This window comes from Dendrobium catenatum, unplaced genomic scaffold, assembly GCF_001605985.2.
Source record: "Dendrobium catenatum unplaced genomic scaffold, ASM160598v2 fragScaff_scaffold_390, whole genome shotgun sequence".
NCBI lineage: Eukaryota > Viridiplantae > Streptophyta > Magnoliopsida > Asparagales > Orchidaceae > Dendrobium > Dendrobium catenatum.
Genome location: NW_021318852.1, coordinates 2,676,081 through 2,696,453, shown reverse-complemented (window position 1 = coordinate 2,696,453; position 20,373 = coordinate 2,676,081). Strand labels below are relative to the sequence as shown.

General features: G+C 34.6%; 2 protein-coding genes across 4 annotated transcripts; one reads left to right on the top strand and one right to left on the bottom strand.

Annotated features, from left to right (window-relative positions):
• The first annotated feature begins 310 nt into the window (after positions 1 to 310).
• LOC110104973 (geranylgeranyl transferase type-2 subunit alpha 1) lies at positions 311 to 9,033 on the top strand. Of its 3 annotated transcripts, XM_020834297.2 has the most exons (9): positions 312 to 576; positions 697 to 856; positions 953 to 1,119; positions 1,203 to 1,307; positions 4,030 to 4,827; positions 4,940 to 5,126; positions 7,965 to 8,151; positions 8,369 to 8,789; positions 8,891 to 9,033. In XM_020834297.2, exons 1-8 carry the CDS (start codon positions 461 to 463, stop codon positions 8,755 to 8,757), a joined length of 2,109 nt encoding a protein of 702 aa, XP_020689956.1. In that variant the 5' UTR covers positions 312 to 460; the 3' UTR covers positions 8,758 to 8,789; positions 8,891 to 9,033. The 3 variants fall into 3 exon arrangements, with proteins under 3 accessions (XP_028549805.1, XP_020689956.1, XP_020689955.1); XM_028693972.1 differs by lacking the exon at positions 8,891 to 9,033 and having other exon boundaries at positions 311 to 576; positions 7,965 to 8,180; positions 8,369 to 8,508; XM_020834296.2 differs by having other exon boundaries at positions 8,369 to 9,021.
• Positions 9,034 to 13,035: 4,002 nt separating this feature from the next.
• On the bottom strand, positions 13,036 to 13,831 carry LOC110104981. Its single transcript, XM_020834307.2, has 2 exons — positions 13,773 to 13,831; positions 13,036 to 13,610 (listed from the first exon to the last, which is right to left on the bottom strand). The coding sequence occupies exon 2, from the start codon at positions 13,566 to 13,568 to the stop codon at positions 13,104 to 13,106; it is 465 nt and encodes a 154-aa protein (XP_020689966.1). The 5' UTR covers positions 13,569 to 13,610; positions 13,773 to 13,831; the 3' UTR covers positions 13,036 to 13,103.
• Positions 13,832 to 20,373: the final 6,542 nt, after the last annotated feature.

Below are 20,373 nucleotides of genomic sequence, written 5' to 3'. Positions count from 1 at the left end.
ACGACCCAGAACGGAGACGGGATTGCTATGTTCACGTGTTGCTCGGTATTTGTTCGGTATTGGTCGATTTTGCTCGGCAATAATAAGAAATACCTTTATGTGAAGACCAATACCGAGCAATACTGAGCAATAATCGAACAACTCGGTATTACTTGGTATTGATCTTCATAGAGTGATATTTTTCATTATTGTCAAGCAATACCGAACAATATCTAACAATACGGATCAATACGGTATTAGAGGAATACCGAGCAATATGCCGGAAATAACAATCCAGGATCACATAGTGCGGCCGCACGATATCCAGTAATAGAGCTACCTACGGTCACCTTAGCTAATAATTGTTCGGACGAAGGGCAGACCTCACGGGGTCACTCTGTATTCTCATTTCATCGCCTGGAAAATCTCTGCCAATCCGATTTGATCCGATCCGCTCCCGTGCGACGGCGAGGAGAAAGAGATGCACGGTCAACCACGTAAACCGCTGCGCGTGAAGGATGCCGCCGCCGCAGCGGCTAAGGCCTCCAACCTCCGCGACCTTCAATCCCAACTTCTTCACAGCCATCACCACCGCCTGTAAGGCTTCTTCTTATCTCTCTCTCTCTCTCTCTCTCTCTCTCTCTCTCTCTCTCTACATTCTCTCCCTTTCTCTCCAGCATCCAATGGTTATGCATTTAATCCTGTGGTTTTTGATAGGTATACCAAGGAGGCGATCGCCGCCAGCTCGAAGCTACTGGAAATTAATCCAGAAATATTAACTGTCTGGAACTACCGGAAGCTCGCTCTACAGCAGAACTTAAAGGAAGCGACAGATTCAGAGCGTATCAAATCTCTGGTGGACGATGAGCTCAGAGCCGTGAGTTTTATCCTTTTTTTGGAAGTGAATTGAGAATTGTTAATATTTATTTAGTGGGTAGATCTGATGTCGGGTTCTAAATCTCAAATTCTTAAGGTAGAGATAGCATTGAGAGCGAACCCTAAATCTTATGGGGCATGGTACCACCGGAAATGGGTTTTAAGTCAAGGGCTTGCCGAAGTAGATTTTGACAGGGAATTTCGGCTCCTGGACCAATTGCTAAAAGCTGATTCCCGCAATTTCCATGGTTGGAATTACCGTAGGTGATGCATCAGTCATGCTTTATTTGTTTCATTAGATTATAAGTGCTTGCTTAGGCTTTATAGTTCATGCTTTGGCACTTTAGGTTTGTTGCCAAGCTGAAGGGTTTGCCTGAGGTGGAAGAGTTGAAGTTCACTATGGATATGATTAACACCAATTTTAGTAATTATTCGGCCTGGCACAGTCGGAGGTATTTACATCATTGGCATTCTCATTATTCTGGTTGTGTTTTTTAAATAGATTTATTTTTGTGCATTTTTAGTGCATATTCGTGAAACTATTTTAACGCGTTATTTTGAGATATTTATTGTGCATGTTATCGTATCTGCCACAAAATGAATAGTCATATATGTTGACATGCTCAAGTCTTCAAGGCTTTCGTAATATGAAGAGTAATGAAACTAAGTTATCCATTGAAACTTGATAAATACATGAACACTTTGATCAATATATGTTAAGAGGAATGCAAAATTAAAATAAACCTTTGATTGATGTTGATGGATTGATAAGTGGATGCATGAATCAACCGTAAATGATGCAGTCAAGGATTATCGTTTTATATTTTGTATTTTATTTATGTTTTGGACTTTATGTAATTTTTTGTCTATGTTTTTATGTGCCCTATGATGGAAAACAACCTGTGATCATGCTTGGGTTTGGTGCTCTGTGGTAATTTCTCTCCTTTGTTTTCCTTTATTGACCTTGTTCTCTTGTTTCTTTATTGGCTTAGTGGAGGGCTGAAATTTCCTTAATGGGCTTGGCTCATTTCATTCCCTTCCTCTTGGTTGCTTGGTGTTCCATGCTTATTACGGTTTGTCTTTTGCCGGTTAGAATTCCTGCTATTTCCCATGCAGCTGGCAGTTTATTTTTGCTGTTTCGAATTCCTGCAGCTATCCATTCCCCTTCCTTTGTACTGTTTCCATGTTTTGTGTTGGCTCCTATTGGCTATTTGGGGTGGCTCATTTATGGGGCTGTTAGGTCCTTTTTCCTTCTATATGTGGGGTTCTTTGCTACAGGGAAGGAGGTTTTTTTAGATGAAATCTGATTGAAACCTGATGGTTTTCTTCATAAGCTTGAGAGCTTTCTTTTCGTGCACCTATTTCTTCTTCCGGTCTTCTATCTATTTCAACTCTCCACGGTTTTCCTTCCACTTGTATCCTTCTTCTCCTAATATAAAGAGTGTGGTGTGTTGTTGAGCCGGTTTGTTGGTATTTGCCGGAGGAGTGTCGACCTGTGTTGGAACAAGATTGTTGTGGTGAACCTCCGGTTTGATTTTTTTTTAGCGCCAATCTCCAATTTTCAGATTTGCATGTGAGGTGAACTTTTTAGGTTGTTCTGATGGAAGTTTATGTTTTAGTTTGTTTATTGCAAAGTTTCCTTATTGTTTTCTAATTTTCTTATAACTGTTTCCTATCAAGTTTCTTTCTGTCTGAGGTGGTTTATGTTTTATTGAAGAAAGTGTTTTGTTTTTTCCTAAGTGTTATCCTATTTGGCCTTCTAGAACTTAGGATACAGCAATAAATAATAGGTAGATTCTAGTGTCTACTAGTTGCGTTGAAGATAGAGAGAGATTGAGAGAAATTTCTTGCTCCTACTTCATTGAGCGGTTGATTCTTAGATTATGCATATAGACAGCGGTGAGAAAGTTAAAGGGATTCCATTGCCTGCTTGTTGCAGTGCATTGAGATGCATATTGGGATAGATATAGAGTTGATAAACTAACAATGATATTCCATTAATTGCTGGCTGTCTTCTAGTTTGCATTGAGATGGAGAAATCTGGTTTTTTTTACAACATCAGGGTCCACACTGAGAATGAAGTAGATATAGATACATAGGCAAATTTATGGATGGATAGGGAGGTGGACCACCTTGTATACATTTTCTACAAATAGTAGACGTTGTTCAATTGAACTAGATTCATGATATCTCCCCTCCAAGGCTATTCCATGTTAAAAAATTGTGTCTCTAGACTCTCTACTCTCTTTTTATTTGATTGATTGTGTGTGATATGTTAATGTTGAGAAGGCCATGAGATCGATCCTTAACTCCCTCATTTTAATATCTTGCATGCACAAGCTTTGTCCAAACAAACTATTTGGGTCAAGCCACTCATTTTGAACTCTCGTTCTTGTTTCAGTTTAGTATTTGTTGATTGTTAAATTTATTTTGTGCAAATATCTTTTCTCAACGTTTATCAATGTTACCTTTGGTCTACTCTTCTTACTTCTGAATTTTTTAGCATTATTTTTTGCCACTCATCTTATTGATGGATCTTTTACTTATGTTGTACATGTTTAAACCACATGAGAAAAAGTTGTACTCTTTTTGAAGCTTAAAGCAATCGTCTGGATGAAACAGTACGAGCACAAACAAGCTATGGAGAGTCTTTAACCGTTCTTCAATATTTATTGCTTTTCTTTGTATGATGCATAGCATTTGGCACGAACAGATTTTCCACCATGGGAACTTTGGCGTTACAAAATTATTGAAGAACATGAATTACTTCATGTTTTGGCATTGTGGTCTGGCTTATGTTTAAGTTATGGTGCATCATACGAATTAGCGTGAAAGTAATATGAGCTTTAAACTGATGAGCACAGTGCACAGGTATAATGATTATTGCTTTTGTATGCAAATCGTTAATGTATGTTTCAGATGTGCTTTTAACTGGTCCCGTTGCTACCTGTTCTCTCTTTTTTTTTAATGACATCTTTGATTCTTGTTTGTTTCTAATTAAACATTGGATTACTTTAACAAATTCATAAGAAAAAAACATTATTCATACTTCAAATGACATTGTGATTGGTCTTTTAAATTAATTATAATAGTTGATTTCGCTGTGTAAAATAGCTACTTATGCATTGACGTTTTTCCATATATACAACAATAACTAACTTCTTATTAATGTAGTGGAGTTTTATCCCGCTTGCTGAGCATGAAGGCTGAGGGATTTGCTGAAAGGGAAAAGATACTGACTGAGGAATATGAGCTTGTAAGTCAAGCTCTTTTCACTGACCCAAGTGATCAAAGTGGATGGTTCTATCACCTTTGGCTTCTCGATCAGACTATCACTCCAAATGAAGTTTTACTGATATCTTCCTGGCCTTCTCATGATTCAGACTGTGTCCTAACAATTAATGGAAATGCAGCATATTGCAAATCGTCAGAACCCTTTCGATCCAGCTACAATTTCATGAGCTCTGGGAAATTACCCGTTGTTCTATACTTTAACCAAAGAGTGAAAGGTGTAAATTCATCAAGCGTGACTGTGAATTCTATGTTTGTCAAGAATGAAGATCTTGTTTGGAGGCCACTGCTACCCACCAAATCTAAAGAAGCTGCTTGTTGGGTTACTTACCTACAAATTCCAGATTTGCAGCTTAGTGATACAAAAGTTTATAGAGTTGAGGTCAAACTTGGTCATTCCAAGGATATCTTGTCATCTAGCGGTTCTGAATTCAACCATCCTTCGCATTTCAGATTTACTTTGACCTTCAACTCTGACAGTTTGGAGCATACTAGAGGAGAATCACTTGATGAGTTGTTTGTCTGGGATGATGGTGGGAGTTCTACTTTGGAAAGTAACGATTTGGTTTCATTTGATCAACTAAAGTTATCTGAAGATCATGCGTCTGCATTTTCTAAATGGCAGTTGGATACAATATCTAATGAGATAAATCTTTTTAAAGAGTTATCTGAAGAAAATTGGTTAGGATTCTCTATTATCCATTGCTGGTTGATTTGTTGCCAAAGTTCACATTGATTGTTTCTCTTTTGTCAGTATTATCTCTTAGTAACCATTTTTTTCTCTTAATTATAGTATATTTGTCAAGCTTACATTAGCACGACTGTTAATTGCTCAAGATGCAATGCTGTCACACACAATTCCCACAGTAAGGTTAATCCATTTGAGAGATGTCTTAGAACTTTATGATGATTTGGTAAAGTTGGATCCAAGGCATGCTGGATACTATGAGGATGAAAGAAGCTTAGTTATTATGAACCAGGTAAAATTTTCAACTTTATGATTATTTCATATGCATCCAATTTTTATTAGCGTGCCTTTTGTTGAACTATACTTGTATAGTGCTATGCCTGTTTAGTAGACGGGTTCTTTTTGCAAACTGTTGAGATAAATAAGCTTTTGTGAACTTACGAAAAAAACCAATATAAAATTGCTGTCAGTGGAATATTTTAAGAAGACCTCTATTGTTGTATTGGAAGCAGCGCAATATGACTGCAGCACAATTGTTTGCCTCTTGGCTTATCTCCCAATTTCCCTGCTATCTTTAGATTTTTCTACCGATTTCAAACTATTATAATGTATGGTGGCTTTTGCATCATTATACTGTCATAACAATTGTGTGTACCTTCTTCTGTTTACAAAAGAAAATATAGTGGCATACATTTCAAATTATTACCAATTAGATGTAATTATATTTGTAGTTATTGCATGCTAAGAAGTGTTTTGTGGCGTCCTATTGTTTTGTCTAAGTTATGTACATGGCATGTTGAATTCCATAGCAACAATTTTATTAAAGCCTATATAGATTTAGATGTTAGCCAACATCTTAATATTAGTTAATACGCACGTTGTGACTGAATTACTAATTTGAGATCATGGACATAATATAATGCATCTTTGTTGGAACCTTGAAATACCCTTTAGCTCATGGCCAGAGAAAGGAAATACCCTTTAGAGAGAGAGAGAGAGAGCATTTTAGGTAGTGTAAGTGTGGATGAGATTACATTGCTAGCATTGATCTATTTTGCCATTTAATAAATTCTAATAAATAAAAAAATCAAAATGAAAGCTAACATACTTAAATATTAAGGGTAAAAATTAGTAAAAGAATATTGTTTGTTAAGCACACCCAAAATCCTGCTTGCACACCTTACTACATCAAAGATCACCACATGCTACTCGTCGATTTTTGCAGCATGCCACTTCAATGACTTGCCGCTCTCTGTTGAAACTCCGCAATTCTTCTTCGCTTGATTTCACACTTGTAAATGATGATTTTGGAATGGGATGACCTAAGAGATTGTAAAAAAAATTAATATTTGTACTAAAACGCCACTCTCACATTATGAAAATGGGAGATTTGTAGAATATTCGGTCAAATTTGATAGATTGTTTAATTGAGGGACCAAATTGGGTCAATTTTCAATAGTTGAGGGGCTAAATTGGAGTAATACGAAACTCAAAGACTAAAATGGGCTCTTACTAATATGCGGGGGACTATTTTGGCTTCTTCTCATATTGTGTGTGTTACTAATGTGTGCATGCAGATATTATCAAAATGTGAGAAATGACAATTTATATGTTTGCTATGCCTTTCAAGGGATTTAATAATTCTTGATGTATTTGAATATTTCCAATAAAATCATAACTAATGGTGTCATTAGTTGTGCTCTTGGTTATGATGATATCATGATTCTAACTAGATGTAATGAAAATAGGATCTAGATATGCTAGATGATATGACTTGCAAATTTGCAACCTATATGAAGTGTTAGGTCAAGTTATTTTATTGACAATAATAGAATGTACTTGCATAAACAATTCAACTTGTTATCAACTATCAAATGAATTAATGGGAGTGTCATGATTACATCAAAGGCAATTAGAACCTAGTTATATCATGTGAATCGTAATTATATCATGCGGTTGGAAGACATTTAACTCTTGGAAATGCTTTAATTATTTTAAGAAAATAAGTACAAGTCAAAGCATGATAAATGAGATTTCATCTTGTTTTAGTGGAAACCCTTAAAACTTTGGCTTATGCAACAACAATAACAACAAGCCCTTATCCCACTGTGGGGTCGGCTACATGAATCATTTTTCTCCTTTGTGTCATGTTAAGGGTCAAATTCTCATCTAAATCTAATAAAGAAAGATCATTTCTAATATTTTCTAACCAAGTCTTAAAACTTTGACTTATGCATGACACAAAATTTGCCTATGGCACAATTTGAGTCCAAATTTTTATTGAGATATTTTACCTAAAATATAGTAAACAAGTGACTTTATGACTTTGTTGTTGCTTTAAAGAGGATTTAAATCCTTTGAGTTGAACATGAATTCTTTGTTAAAGAAGGTGGGCTGGCTTTAATATCAATTTGATGTAGGGGGAAATTTTGTATATATATATATATATATATAAAGAGAGAGAGAGAGAGAGAGAGAGAGAGAGAGAGAGAGAGAGAGAGAGAGAGAGAGAGAGAGAGAGAATTAAGGAAAATGATTTGATAAGCAAGCATTGCATTTAAACAAGGAAATTATTTCTCTTGCAAGGGCTTTCTGGTCCACACCAAATTAACATTGAAAATCTCAGGGTAGATGAAGTTGTCTTCCCATCCACTTTGAAAAATTTATTCTTAAGAGATAATATGTTGCATGAGTCAAAATTATCATATTTATAGATAAAAGAAATAATAATCAGCTAAGAAAATGATAATTTTATTACATTTACTTGAACAGACACATCATATTGCTTTTTTTTTTTTAAGTATTAGTTTGACATGTCTTTCACTAGGATTTACATAAACGGCCGTTAAATTTTTATTAATTTAAAATCCAAAACCTAATATTCATTTAACTAACCTGTCACTCAATTCTATAAAACACTTAAAAAATACCACTCCCATTAACACAAATGTTTTCTATTCATCTCCTCTCTCTTTGTCTTCCCTGCTTTTCCTTCTTAGATCTAGGATTTTAATCTTATTGGTTCATTTGGTTTCTTTGGGAGTTATTCTTTGTGATGGGCATGCTAAGAGAATTGTTCTTATTTCTTAAGATTAGGCTTACATATATTGCAAATTTAAAATTTATGCAGGTCACTTTTGATGACAAATCTCTTTCAAGTCATCTTTCCCACTCCAGTAACTATATTTCATCAAAGCTTCATCTCCATGGTTGCTTGCAACTTAAAAGTTTATCATTGACTCGGATTGGGTATGTGGAGCGGTTGTTATGGGTTCAAACATTAGATCTTAGTCACAATAAGCTTAGGTCCATTGCAGGTGAGGTTGCTACTTTTCGTTCTTATCAGGTCTACATTCATCATGCTCTTCACTTTTTTTCGACAGAAACTTTCTGTCAAGTCAAAAGCCAGAAAATTACATTTCTGCTTTGTTTGGGACGGCTTTCTCTCTACTTCTTTTAAGAAGCAGAAAGAAAGCCGTCCCAAACGAAACCTTCATGTCGAATCTAACTTGACAATCCTGCGGCAACTGGCAGGTATAGAAGCACTGCAACTTCTTACTAACTTGAATCTGCAAAACAACCAGATCAGTAGCATCACAGCATTAGAGCCACTAAAACTTCTTAGTTACTTGAGAGTCCTGGACATATCCTTCAATAAGATTGGTTCCCACCCTGTGGATACAACAAGATATCTTTTCTCGTCTCCATTGACTCACTCGATTGTAAAGGATAAAAAATGCATTGAGGAGTGCCGCCAGGCAAATATTAATGTGGCCGATAATTGGGAAGCCATATTTCTGTTTAGCGACTTGCATCTTAAGCAGTTAGATGTCAAGGGCAATGCAGTTGCTGATGAGGAATTTAGAGATCTGTTGAAGAAGGTGCTTCCTACTCTTACCTGGCTTGACGGTGAACGATTGTAATAGCCAACATTCATGTCCCGTGAAATTCTCAGGTGTGTATAATTTTTTTTTTACATAAGTAGTCATGGTTCCAGCAGGCATCTCCTTCTTTTATTAAGCATCAAACCTAACATAAATGTTATAACTGATTCAGCTTTACAGAAAGAAAATTGTTCTTTGGGAACCATCACTAGAAATCTGCAGGGATTCCAGTTATGGAATACATTTTTCTTGTTATCATGGGATTATTGTCTAATTAGAGCTTTCTATATTTTGCAAGCTGAATTTAAGGAATAATTTCATGCAATCCTGCTTAAATCTTGCAAACAAACACACCCGTAGGTATTTGTTAGTTTTTTTGGCGCTGAGCAGGGAGAAATTATTCTGTGCGGAAACCGGACGGAGAGAACCATCCAGATTTATTGTGTTTTAGCTGTCCTTTTATTGCACTTTTGCAAATACTCATTAAAATAGTAGCAAATATGCATTCATAATTACACTTTTGCTAAGTATTTGCTAAAGCGCAACAAAATGCAGCTAAAACGCAACAAATATCATACTAATTGAATATTTGCTATCATTTTGTTATGCTTTTACAAATACTCATTAAAATGGCAGCAAAAAAATATAATTATGAATATATATTTATTGTCCTTTTTACTAAGTATTTGCAAAAAGACAGCAAATTCAGACGGTTTTCGCCATCCGGTCTCCGCACAAAATAATTTCTCCTGAGCAGATGAATGAGAACAAAGGTTTGTATAGATAGCTGGGATATGACCAAGGATATAGTGATAAGTATATTATAAAAATCATGGTACTTGTAGAATTCAGTCGAGGTTTTAGGGTTTGGTAGATTGTATCTTCGTGCAGAAGGGTGTATTCAAAAGTTAACTGTGGAGATAAAAGCTATGAAAAAAAAAAATTGAACAGGATATTCTAATCAAATCTTTTATTATATTCAGCTTCAAAGTTTTTCGCTCTGTTTTGAAATGAATGCAATACAATTTATTTATATATTACATTTATTTAAAGGTGGATCAAAAAATTTTAAAGCTTATTTTAATGATTTTTTAATGAATATATTCCAGCACTTTTTTTAAAGCTATTTGACCTCAGGTGGTGGGATAAATGCTTGATATTATTGTTGTTGTAAAGTAATAAAAAAATTCTTTCAGACCGCTTTTTAAAATAATTTTTAGTTTTTTTTTTAAACCAAAAGATTTTATAGAAAAAATTGCGTCATAAAATAATAATAAAAATATTTCAAACGAAGTCTTAATCATTCTCAATCCAATTTAAATTGATATTCAATTTAATTGCAATTAGGTTCAGGCTTAATTATAGCCAGGCACTAACAGCATAGTAGTAGACCTCATGTCATTATAGCTGGTGAGAGTGAGACAGACATGGCATTAGTGGTTGTTACTTGTCACATATCTTTATCTTTTATTTGGTGCTTATAATTTCTTTGTTGCACCATACATTTTGTGTGAGGTTCATAGTTCAATAAAAAAGTTTGTTTTTGCTATAAATTTTTAACCAGAATAATTTTGATTTTTTTCATTGTCTAGTCTTAAGTCCTGAATGAAAAAAATGAATGATTGATAATCAATATAAAATTTATCGAATAATTATGATATAAATTATTTATTTATATTAAATTTTATCAAATAATTGTTTCTGATACACCCACCAAGGCTTAGGGTGGTTGGCGGGCGAGCACCATTGGGAATCCCTCATTTCGGGTTCGAATTCCCTCTACTACTGCCTCGCATCTTCACTTGGGCAAAGCAAGTGTGGGCCCAATGTCGGTGGATGGCCTCGCTAGGTTCCGCCAAGGGATAAATTATGTCGCCAAACACTCCCTTTGGAGTGGCAGTGGATAGATACCCCTATTCCCCATTGTATATATATATATTTCTTATACCACAGATTTATCTTCACCTTATGCATGCAAACAGCTGTATCTGCTAGTCCCATGTTGCCCTTGAATTTGCTTTGAAGTTATATGAATTTTCTTGAATATGATTATTAATGAATATTTGATATTAATCAGATATTATTTTGATAAACAGATAACATCAGACAACAATTAGAATTATAAATTTTAATGTATATTTAGGTTTTGTTTGTGATTGCTTTCTTACTTTTTTTAAAACATTTTTTTTAATAGTAAAACATTTTTTTTAATACAAAAACTTCTTTAAATGAAAAAAGCAGTGGCCTAGTAATAAATGTATCTATGTTTAGTTTTTAAACTGACCTTGATGAAGTGGAATAGTGAGGTTTTCTTTCGAGATTTTTGAGTCAATTAAGATAAATTTCACACACACATCACAAAACTAAGTTTCAAACTCAAGTTCTTTTAGGCTTTATTTAGGATAGATTTTTTAAAGAAGTTTTCTAGTACAAAAATTTAAATTGTATTAAAAAACTGCTTTAAGAAGCAATAATAAAGTCATCCCAAACAAAATCTTAGGCTTAACAAAGTCTTAGGCTTTGTTTGGGACGGCTTTCTTATTACTTTTTAAAGCTGTTTTCTAGTATAAAAATTAAAAATTTAGTACTAAAAAGCTGCTTTAAGAAGTAGCAAAAAAATCATGGGATGACTTTTTTACTACTTTTTAAAATAGTTTTTATATAAAAATTAAAATATTTATACTAAAATTTTGTTTTAAAAAATAATAAAAAAGTCTTCACAAACAAATCCTTAGTTGATAGCCAAATATCCCAACCAATTTTATTTTCATGAATTTTCATGTGCCCCCTTCACTGTGTTTTGCATAAAATAGTAATGAATAGTTTTTCCATTAAAGGGTGTGGGTTAGGATGCCTTTTTTTATTTTTTAAAGAAATAATAAAATCGTATAAATTTAATGCGTTGATGGATATGAAAGTTATTGCTGGCCAAACAGACTAAACGAGCTTTTGAATTGAAATCTTATAAAGTAAACTTCATTTTAATGAACTTCACTTTCAGACCTTAATTTCAACGGCTTTCAATTACTCACGTTGAAAAAAAAACTAGCAAAGCATTCTGCCTTTAAAAAAGCATTCCTCTGAACCTCTAAAATAAAAAAATTATTAGGTGCGGAGTGCTTACCATCTGCACAAGCACTGGGTACCGCACCGCTTGTGGGTACCCAGCAGTACCCAGTGGTACCGAGTGAGGGTACCGCTAGGTACCCAATACTTGAGCGGACGGTTCTTCCCTTCTGCACTCCTCACCTAATAATCTCTCCTAAAAATAACCGGAGATTATTCTATGTAGACACCAAACCGTTCAGAGAAGAACCAAAACGTGTCATGTTACTCGGTACACGGTTGTGGTACCCAACAAAAAAGTGATATGACATGCTCTGATTTGACTCCGGATGATGTCCGGCGTCCGCACAGAATAATTTTTTAAAATCAAGGTGCTTATTATAACAAATTTGTAAGTTAGTTGAAAACTTTGTGTGGGAGCACATATTCAAAAAAGGACCATCAATGATAAAAAATGGAATTTAAATGCATAAAATATAATTTTTTAATGTATTTATATATCTAAAGTCAATATTTTAATATTTTTTATGGTTCTCATATATTCTTGAATCATATTTATATTTGCGAATGATTAATAATATACTTATATTGTCTAATTATTAAGGTGTATTTCTTATATTTTTCAATCGATATATAGACAATTTCTTTCATAAATATCTTATCATACTATTTGCTAGCAGTATATTTATAGAAGTCTAATTTTACAGTATAATAATTTTTATTTTCTTTATTTAATTATATTATCTAATAATTTTATTACATTATTGCATTTTTTCTTAATATTTGTATTATGCAGATTCTCTCTTAATATAAAATTTTATAATTAAATTTATTTAAAGTGGAAAGTTCATTTCTGCCGAAACCTTCAAGAAAAATTTGAAAGGTAACAAAAGTCTCAAAATTCCCCTTTATTTTAAATGTAAAGATTATTTATATGATTCATTTATTATAAATATATATTTTTTAAATTTATCACTATTAAAACTTAGGCATAACATATTTTTTTTAATTAAAATTTTTTTAGAAAATAATAAGAAAGTCGCCCCAAAATAAGTCTTAGGCCTTATTTGGGACACGTTTAAATCACTATTTTATTATTATTTTTAATAAATTTTGTTATTAAAAAATAGTTTTACAAAGTAGTAAAAATATTATCCCAAATAAAATCTTAATTTAATTTGAAATTCCTTATTCAATTTTTCTCTTTTTAAAAGCTTTAATAAGCAAAGCAAATAGAAAAGTAATCGAAACTTTACCAAGTAACAAACTATGTAAATGTAACAAAGAAGATCATAAAAAAAAACATTATTCGTATTAACTCAAGCGGGCCCCAACCGAGTCTCCCGTTTGCTTTTCCACTGAGTCGGCCCAGCCCACGATCCTAGCCCAAACCCAGTTCGCAGCCCCGCCGGATGGCCTGTCCGGCGAGTTCGGACCGTGTAAGCCGCCGCGGAGACGAGAAGGCCAACACCGAGAATTCCGCAGGCCACTCCGGCAATTAAAAGGAGCGTCCTACGCCGCAGGTTGTCGCTATCGGGCTTCGCTGGCGACACCTTTCCGGCGACTCCCCAGACGGGATCAGTTGTATTCCGCTCAGCCGGAAGCGGCGCGGCCGGCCGGGCGCCGAAGAACGCGGCCATTGCCGGGGATGGATCGCCGGGATCCGTCTCGTTGGATAGGCCGTGATTCAGTGGCCGGATGTCGCCGGAGTCGGATTGAACGAGACAGATCGATAGCAGGCAAAGCGCCAGAACATCAAGGCGTTGACGGCGATTCCACGACATTCTGGTTCTCTCCCTATTCTCCCCCTTCTTTTGATTTTCCTTCTAAGCATAGGAGAAAGAATAGAGATTTAAATAAAGTAAAATTGAACTGTATGTTTGACCTAATCCGCCACTTTCCCTCAAAAGCGAAGCAAGTTTTGAGATGTGAACCTTTGATTCCAAAACAAATTCTAAGCAAGAATTGAATAAGATGGGATCAACTACCTTGTCTATGGCGAAATTATCGCTGCAAAAACACACAATCTCTCTCTGTCTCTCTCTCTCTCTCTATATCTCTCTCTCTCTATGCGTGTGAAAATTGGGGATAAGAAGCGGAGGAGAGAGAGTAGAGAGAGAAAAGAACTTTTATTACGTCCGGTATAAGGACATAGAGGAACGTCTGGTTGGAGGCAAAATCCCGCCAAAAAACTCGCTATTTTCTTGGTACAACTAGGTATTATTTGATATTAACGAGAAATACCGCTCTTTGAAGACCAATACTGAGTTATACCGAGCTGTACCGAGAAATACCGAGTTTTTCTAGGAAAAACTCGGTACAACTTTTGTATAACTCGGTATTTCTCGATTTAGCTCGGTATAACTCGGTATTGGGCCTTCAAATGATGGTATTCCTCGTTATTATTTGGTATTGCTCGGTATTTGCTTGGTACAACCATTTTTTGGCGGGATTTGGCCTCCGACCGGACGTTCCTCTGCGTCCGGTCGGAGGACGTAATAATTGTTCGAGAGAAAAAGGCCCGATTTTGAAAATGAAAATGGCTCACAAACCATAGGTATGTGATTCCCTTTCCCGAATGCATTTATCTTTGCGCGTTTATGGGTATTGGCTGGGGCCCGACAACCTTAAATTAAACTAGATTAATTATTCTATGTGGGCGCTAAATTTTAGTCAGAGATTAATCAGAATGTGTCATGTCATTCCTTTGGTCAGCATCAAGGCTTGGTACTGCTTGATATCGCTCGGTACAATGGCTCGGTACCACTGATGTGACATTCTGATTGGTCACCAGACGACATTTTGCGTCCGGTATCCGCATAGAATAATTTCTCTTTAAATTAAGTGTTAGAATCTTCAAAAAGAATTCGCTTTCATATTAAGATTAAAATTTTAATTATGATGAATTTAAATTTTAGGTTTATTTTAAAATAAATTTAATATAAATAAGAGGGGTCTGTATACATTGCACTTAAATGTTAGAATTTACATATAAACACTTAAATTTTAGTATTTATAATATTTAGCATCTTATTAATGGAGTTGAGAGTTTTCAATAGACACTCATCAAATATCTTCATCCATGGGCGGACCCATGGCATAGTCATGGTGCGCAAATGCCCACCCTAAAAAAAAAGATATATGAGGGATATTTTCGGTATCCCCCCCTCTAAAAACAATTTTTTCCTAATGGTTCGCTATTCAAGACTCTCTCTATTTCACAAAATCCCACGCCATTTGTCTCTGCTGCTCCGCAGGTTTCGTCTCCGCAAGCTTCGTCTCTGCAGTCTCCTCTTCTTCAGTTCGCACTTCGCAGACCGCAGGCGCAGCACATCCAGTACTCTCCTCTTCTTCGATTCTTCCCATTTTAGTCGATTTGAACGGTTGAAGCATATCTCACTTCGATCCGCTCTTCGTGCTCTTCGTAGTTCGTCAGTTCGATGTTCGCATATCAATCTCCGATTCTGCTGCTCTTCCTCTTCGTCAACGACGTCAAGGTAACTCGCCGCATTCCTCATTCGATCTTTCAAAATTTGTGGTATTAAATGACTGAATATCAGAATATGTATATTTCTAACTTAGGAAAACCTTTGTTTAGATGCACATGAAGACTATTCCATGAATACTTGCCATCATTATGCACTAGTGATGTTGGCAAGTGTAAGGTGTTGAAGCTAGAGGGTTTATGTTTGGCCCTCCTATTACTCTTTCGATTGGAGCAAGATTTGTACCTTTGAGGAAGCTAAAAAAAAACTACGAGGTAAATTGTTGTAATACTTTTTTTTTAAACATGAATGAGGGTTGTTTTGAGTTTTTTAACTAGTTTTATAGAGTATCCCATTGATTCTTTTAGTTGTGGCTTGTCTGGTGTTTTGTTTAGCGCTTATTGAATTTATTACATATGACAAAACATATCTATAGCATTAAAATGCCAGTTGAAGCTGGTGTTTTAATAAATGCCATGAAATCTTTTGACTTTATCTTGACATTGTATTTGATGATTGATACTTTAGGAATTACAAATGAATTATCACAAGCATTACAAAGAAAAGATCAAGATATTTTAAATGCAATGAAATTAATATAAATGTCCAAGCAACGATTGCAAATGATGAGGAAAAATGGATGGGTGCCTTTACTCGAAGAAGTGTCATGTTTGTGTAATATTTTTGAAATTGAAGTTCCAAATATATATTCTAAATTTAAGGCTCGTTGACAGTCTATACGAATATGTGCAAAAATTACAAACTTTCATCATTATCGATCAGATTTATTCCATGCAATTATTGATATACAACTTCAGAAACTGAATAATCGATTCTCAGAAAGTAGCACCAAGTTACTTCTTTGTGTGATGTCTAAATCCGAGTGATATGTTTTCTGCTTAATTATGATAAGAGAAAATTAATTCGTCTTGCAGAGTTATATCCAACAAATTTCTGTATGATTGATCTTGTGTCTCTTGAGCATCAGCTATCTACTTATATTGTTAATATGTGTACTAGCGACGAGTTTACATATTTAGCTAGCACTGATGCTCTAACAAAACAGATTGTAAAGGATAAAAAAATGTTGTGTATCTCTAGTTTATAAACTTATTGTTTTGACACTGACGTTACCAGCCAATTGCTATTGCTACGGTGGAGAGAGCATTTTTTGCAATGAAGATCATTAAGCATTGACTTCGTAGCAAAATGGGTGATGCCATGACTTTCTAGTGTCATATATTGAAAAAGAAGTATTTTGATTTTTTTTCCAAATTAAATCATTATGCAACATTATCAAAAAAATGCAAAGTATGTAATTTTCTTTTTAATTTCAAAAATTATGATGAAATATAATGTTTTGCTTTGAATTTTGCTAGCGAAATATATCTATATTGTTTGCATTTATTTTTTTATATATATCGAATTTTCTCACCCTAAAAAAAGGATTCGATTTGCCACTGACTTCATCAAGCCTATTAATACTTTCTCTATCTGCCGCATGGACTTGATGCGTTAGCCTATTGATACATTATTCACCTAGACCTATCCATGCCTCTGCATGCATGCAAGCTTCACTAAGCTCATCATTGCTTTCTCCGCACACCACTTGGACCAGTCGATGCCTTCATGTGTGTAAATTGCTATGCATGAGTGTAAATAAAGAAGTTTAGTTATTGAATATGTAACTTTTAATGTTTTAAGTAATGTACACATAATTTTCATATAAATAATTAATTATTTTTTATATTATATTAATCTCAAAATAATAAAGTAAAAGTTTTTAAAATTCATTAAATTTTGGCAGAATATTATCATCCAATTTTCACCCCCTTAAATTACATATCAATTATTTTTCGTTTTTTCCACAATTCACATCTATATGTATATTATTTTTAATAATATATTCTATAAATGAAGTTTATAAAATTTTAAACTATACAAAATTTTATAAATAGTAAAGCATGTGTCATTCTTCAAATATATTAATAAGCTTCTTACTTATTTTAGAGCATTGGTTCCTTATCACAGCCATCACCATTTCAAATCTGATTTGTAATCAATGAAGCACATTACAATAGTAATGTAAGAAAACTCTATATTTTAGGTTTTGTTTGGGACAGCTTTCTTATTGCTTTTTAAAGTAACTTTATAGTTGATATATCATCAAAAAATTATCATGATTGGGCACAAATTTCGAAGCAAAATTAAGTTGGAAACTTCAAAAATTAAATTTGTGATCATCCGAACTCCGATTTAAGCAAACTTATAGTTGAACTAAACATCTCAAAAATACAAATCCAACGACACCAAATTCAACTCAATCCAAGCCCAAATGAATATGAATCAAAGACCCAAAGAACATTTGAAAGGTTCAAACCATAATTTGGATTATCAAACAGTTTCCAAACGTGACATGCTTAAAGTTACTGGTCATGCAACTCTTAGAAAATTATAAATAGACTCATCATTCCTCGTGAAGGGGAGAGGAAGCAAAGGGACCCAAGCAAAAAGAGAATGAAGAGAGTTCTCTTGTCACCAAACTCAACCACCGTCAGACTTCAGCCTGACCACCAACTACCTTGATCCGGACTTGGCCCGGCTATGGACAGACACCAAATTTCTGCCCAGCCACCGACTGATAGCAGATTTTTGCCCAGCCATCGACTGATGTCATATTTATGCTCGACCACCAACTGATATTGGATTTCTGCTCAGCCACCGACAGACACCGAATTTTTGCCCGACCATCAACTGGCGCCCTATTTTTGTCCAGCCACCAATTGACATCGGACTTCTGCCAGGCTATCGACTGACACTAGACTTACACTCAATCGTTGACTGATGTTGGGCTTCCACTAGGTCGCCGACTTACACTAGACTTCAACCTGACAATGGTTCTTCCAACCTCCGTCGCCCGCCCGACTACGGTCCTTCTGACTGCCCTCACCCGAATACTGTCTTTATGACCTTCGTCGCCCGCTGACTATGGTCATGCCGACTAAATTTACATATCAATAATGATACTTCCAATTTCCACCATGTAATGCATTATATATGATGTATATTTTTTACATCAGGATAAGGCATTCCCTCCAATGAAGGTCCTTATTTGTTATCAACTACAAATACCTGTGGATTTATTAAAACTAGGCTAGGCCCCTTAGTTTTTCCCCTTTCAGGGTTTTCCACTTAAAAATCTTGGTGTCTCTTATAAATACTGCACCGCACCCTCTCTCATATATGATTATGTGGTGGATCTTCGTACAAAGCTAAGACGTTAAAACTTTATATTACTCTACCGCCGTGTATATTCCAGGACACAACAATAGTAGATAAATTTTTAATTCAATTTTTTTACCTTAAAACTTCTTTAGAAAATAATAAAAAAGTTGCCTCAAATAAGACTTTAGTAATGAGATTTTTGTATGACATTTATATAATAAGCGTTGATTCTCAACTAGTAAAAATTCTTAGGGAATCCAAACAACTTTCCCTACTTGAAATATTTTATGAATGGCTCGCCTTTACAATCACAAACAAAGCATTTATAAAACAGTTCATCTGTTCAGATGAGAATACTGACAAGTTTATTTCGCATACTATAACGCCATAATAACATCATAATCTTATCAGATCAAAGCAAAAATTAAATTTGATTTTCGAGCATAAGAAGAAGACTTTTATTCTCTTTGTCATGATCAAAGTAGAAGTGGTGGCACAGAATTTTAGAGTGGCCATCAAAATCATTTTTTTAAAAGCGAGAAGTGGGTTAGTGTCATCAGTCGGAATCATGACAAAACAATTGCTTTTAGGATCATAAAATCAATAAGAACTAATGGTGTTGGGAGAGATAAGAGAGTTTTACGCTTCGATGAGGACGAGTTTCTTACTTTCTTACTGCTTCTTAAATTTTTTTACTAAAAAGTTATTTTAATAAGCAGTAAAAAGTCATCCCAAATAAATCCTTAGACTTTGTTCGGACGGTTTTCTTTTTGTTTAATAAAGCAATTTTTTAATATAAAAAAATTATCTATTTTTAAAAAGTATTAAGAAAATCGTCTAAAATGAAATCTTAATGTGGAATGACTCCGCTATCATGTATATAATGTGCATGTGAATTTATCTAAATGTTTCAAAAAACAGGAAAAATCATTTGATTAAATTGCAATTAAAATGTTCTAATAACATTTTGTTCTTGACATATATTGAAGAAGCTTCGTCATAAATCCTGCCAGCAATCCTTTGAATTAAAATATTAAGCATTGCAAAATAAGGGCATGTGAGACACCTGTCTTTTATATTATTAATGAAATATTATATTAATAACTCATATTTATCAATACAAAATAAAAATTTAAGCAGCTCAGAAAACTTCTCTTCTGAAAGCTGCTTCATCGTTCTTTCCTTAGCTTTGCTTCTCAACAAAATACTTCTAATTTGGAAGAGTTCTAAATACATCAAAAATTCATTACAATTGCCGCCACAACGTGTCGGATGCCGACCACCAATGCTATTTCTAGTCGTTTCTGCCGAACATCCCACCACCGCCCTTCACTGTTGCCGGCCACCACTACAACTAGCCGTTCACCGTCGGCCACCACCCACCACCGTCACCAGCCGCAGGCAACTATTGTCGGCCGGCCATCCACCGTCGGCTACACTGCTGTCAATGCCGTCCAGTGACCACTGCCTTTTTACATTTTTTATATTTGATTCATTTTAATTCAAACCAAACAAAATAAGTAATATCATGCATTTCTTTTACACTCATCCAAATAACTCATTCATACAAATCAATGTTTAGTAATAAGCATTATTTTATAACCGAAAATGAAAAATGGCAACTATTTTCGGTATGAGAACTTTTATTTCCTACGTTAATGAGTGTCTGATTGTAATATCCACTCTCAAAACTTAGATAATTAAGAAGACAATCCCAAATGAAGCCTTATTGCATGGGCAAATTATTAGGTGCGGATACCGGCAGATATCCACTTAAAATTTGACAATTGAGTGCACTTTTTAAATTTATTTTTTACTTTATATATTTAATGTGTTCACAGACCTTTAAACCAAGAGCCCCAAAAGCACAAATAAAGCA